The following is a 1,883-nucleotide window of genomic DNA, read 5'->3' as shown; positions in this document are numbered from 1 at the left end:
CTCCAATGCAGGAAAGTGAAAAGTGAAAGTGAAGTCGCTCAGTCATGTCTGACTCCTAGCGACCCCATGGACTGCAGCCTATCAGGCTCCTCCTTCCATGGGATTGTCCAGGCAAGAGTACTGGAGTGGGGTGCCATTGCCTTCTCCGGATTTGCACCTAGTATTCAGTCATTTTGCAACTCTCGTAAAATCTTAACTTTTATTTCCCATTTCCAGTTCAGATTGTTAATATTAACACTGCTAATACAGTTGATTTTGTGTATTCATCTTAGTAGTGTAGATCCTGGGTACATTAACTTTTGGGGGTGTAGGAATTTTGGGGTTTTGTTGGATTCTTTGAAATTATATAGAAAAACATGTCAACAAATAGTGACAGTTTTTTTTTTTCCTTTCTCACCTGGATGCCTCTTAACCTCTGGATATAGCCAAACTACTCTCTTACAAAGCTGCTGATTAACCCTCTCAGGAAGAGTGTGGTAGGAGTGTCCATTGCCCTATCTCCTTCGTAGCACTGTATTTTCAGTAGTTTTATCTATCTCCAATCTGATAAAAAGTTATGGTACCTTGTTAACTGTAATGTTAATTTCCTTGATTACTTACGAAGTTGAACTTCTCCTTTATGTTGGCCACTGTCTTCTGTGAGTTGCCTTTTATCTGTTTTTCAAGTGGGTTTCTTCTTTTACTGATCTCTAAAAGAATCTTACTTTTTATCAGTATTAATGATTTTTTTTATTCATGTGTAGTGCAAATACTTTGTCCAGCCTGGTTTGGGTGATGGATTAGTTGGTGGTGCCATTAACTAGAGGACTTGAGGGTGAGCAGCAATGCAGGAGAAGACTAGACAGTGGAGAAGAATTTCAGTTTCAGATATTTTGAGCTATCCAGAGAGGTAAAATCATATCCAAAATTGGAAGGAGAGAAGTGTTATGTTTGGCGGGTTGGCTGTCTCTTTGTTCCCTGGGTAACACTAGTCCATCAGGAAAAGTCATGCCTGAATCAGTCTTATCCTGTTCTCACATTTGTGATGAAATGCTTCTCACTAAGTCTGTGTGTGTGCCTGTCTTGAGTAAGGGAAGTAGTCATATCCTGTAGGTATATTTGGATGGCTTCTCTCTGTGCCGCTTGAAAGAAATCACTCATGAGGAGTCTCTTTGGGGCCAGGTTCTAAAAGATTTCTGACTAGAAGTGATTACTACCTGACAGCCTTGCTCTGTTCACGTGGTCAAGAAAGTCTGGCTTATGTTGGCTTTAAGGTTTCTTTACCTTACCTCTCTACTTACAGTTCTGATTTTCACTTACCATTGTATTTTTTAAGCTAACTTAAAACTTTATCAAGGTGGGTAAGAGTTAAGGTGAAATAATTGCCAGTAGTCATTGAAGGCTTGTTTGTCGATTTCCTGTGCCAGGGATTGGGCCTTGCACATTGGACAGATGATGAGGAGCTCTGGCGCTAATATCATAGTTGTACCAAAACCTGGATGGCATATGTCTCCAAAAAATAGAAATTCAGAAGGGTTTTTGATAAAGGATTTTAGTAATTTATCCTGAACAAGAGAAATAACCAGACTGTGTTTCTCCTCTCTTGCGGTCATTTTTGACACTAAAGCTTGCAAACCATACTGGCTACATCAAAGTGGACTGGCAGCGTGTAGAGAAGGACATGAAGAAGGCCAAGGAACAGCTGAAGATCCGCAAGAGCAACCAGATACCTACAGAGGTCAAGAGCAAAGCAGAGGAGGTGAGACTTCATTTTGTTTCTGTGCAGCCTAAGGGTGTACACAACTTTGTACAAAAATGGAGAAGACATACCCGTATGTCAGCCTGGGATGGAATATCTTTACCTCAGAGGCATTTTCAAAGGGTAAACCTACAAGGATCAGTAG

The 1,883-nt window shown here is 40.6% G+C and overlaps 1 protein-coding gene across 1 annotated transcript in view; it reads left to right on the top strand.

The window, feature by feature from the left end:
- Positions 1-1,883, top strand: part of LOC104982866 (FUN14 domain-containing protein 2-like) — a 9,244-nt gene that overhangs the window by 3,556 nt on the left and 3,805 nt on the right. The window contains exon 2 of the mRNA XM_010832309.1: positions 1,607-1,738. Coding sequence (XP_010830611.1) covers positions 1,607-1,738 — 132 coding nt within the window. The remainder of the gene's footprint in view (positions 1-1,606; positions 1,739-1,883) is intronic.

Source organism: Bison bison, unplaced genomic scaffold (assembly GCF_000754665.1).
Source record: "Bison bison bison isolate TAMUID 2011002044 unplaced genomic scaffold, Bison_UMD1.0 scf7180017860739, whole genome shotgun sequence".
NCBI classification, from domain to species: Eukaryota; Metazoa; Chordata; class Mammalia; order Artiodactyla; family Bovidae; genus Bison; species Bison bison.
The sequence above is the reverse complement of the archived record's forward strand: the minus strand, read 5'-3'. Positions and strand labels throughout refer to the sequence as shown.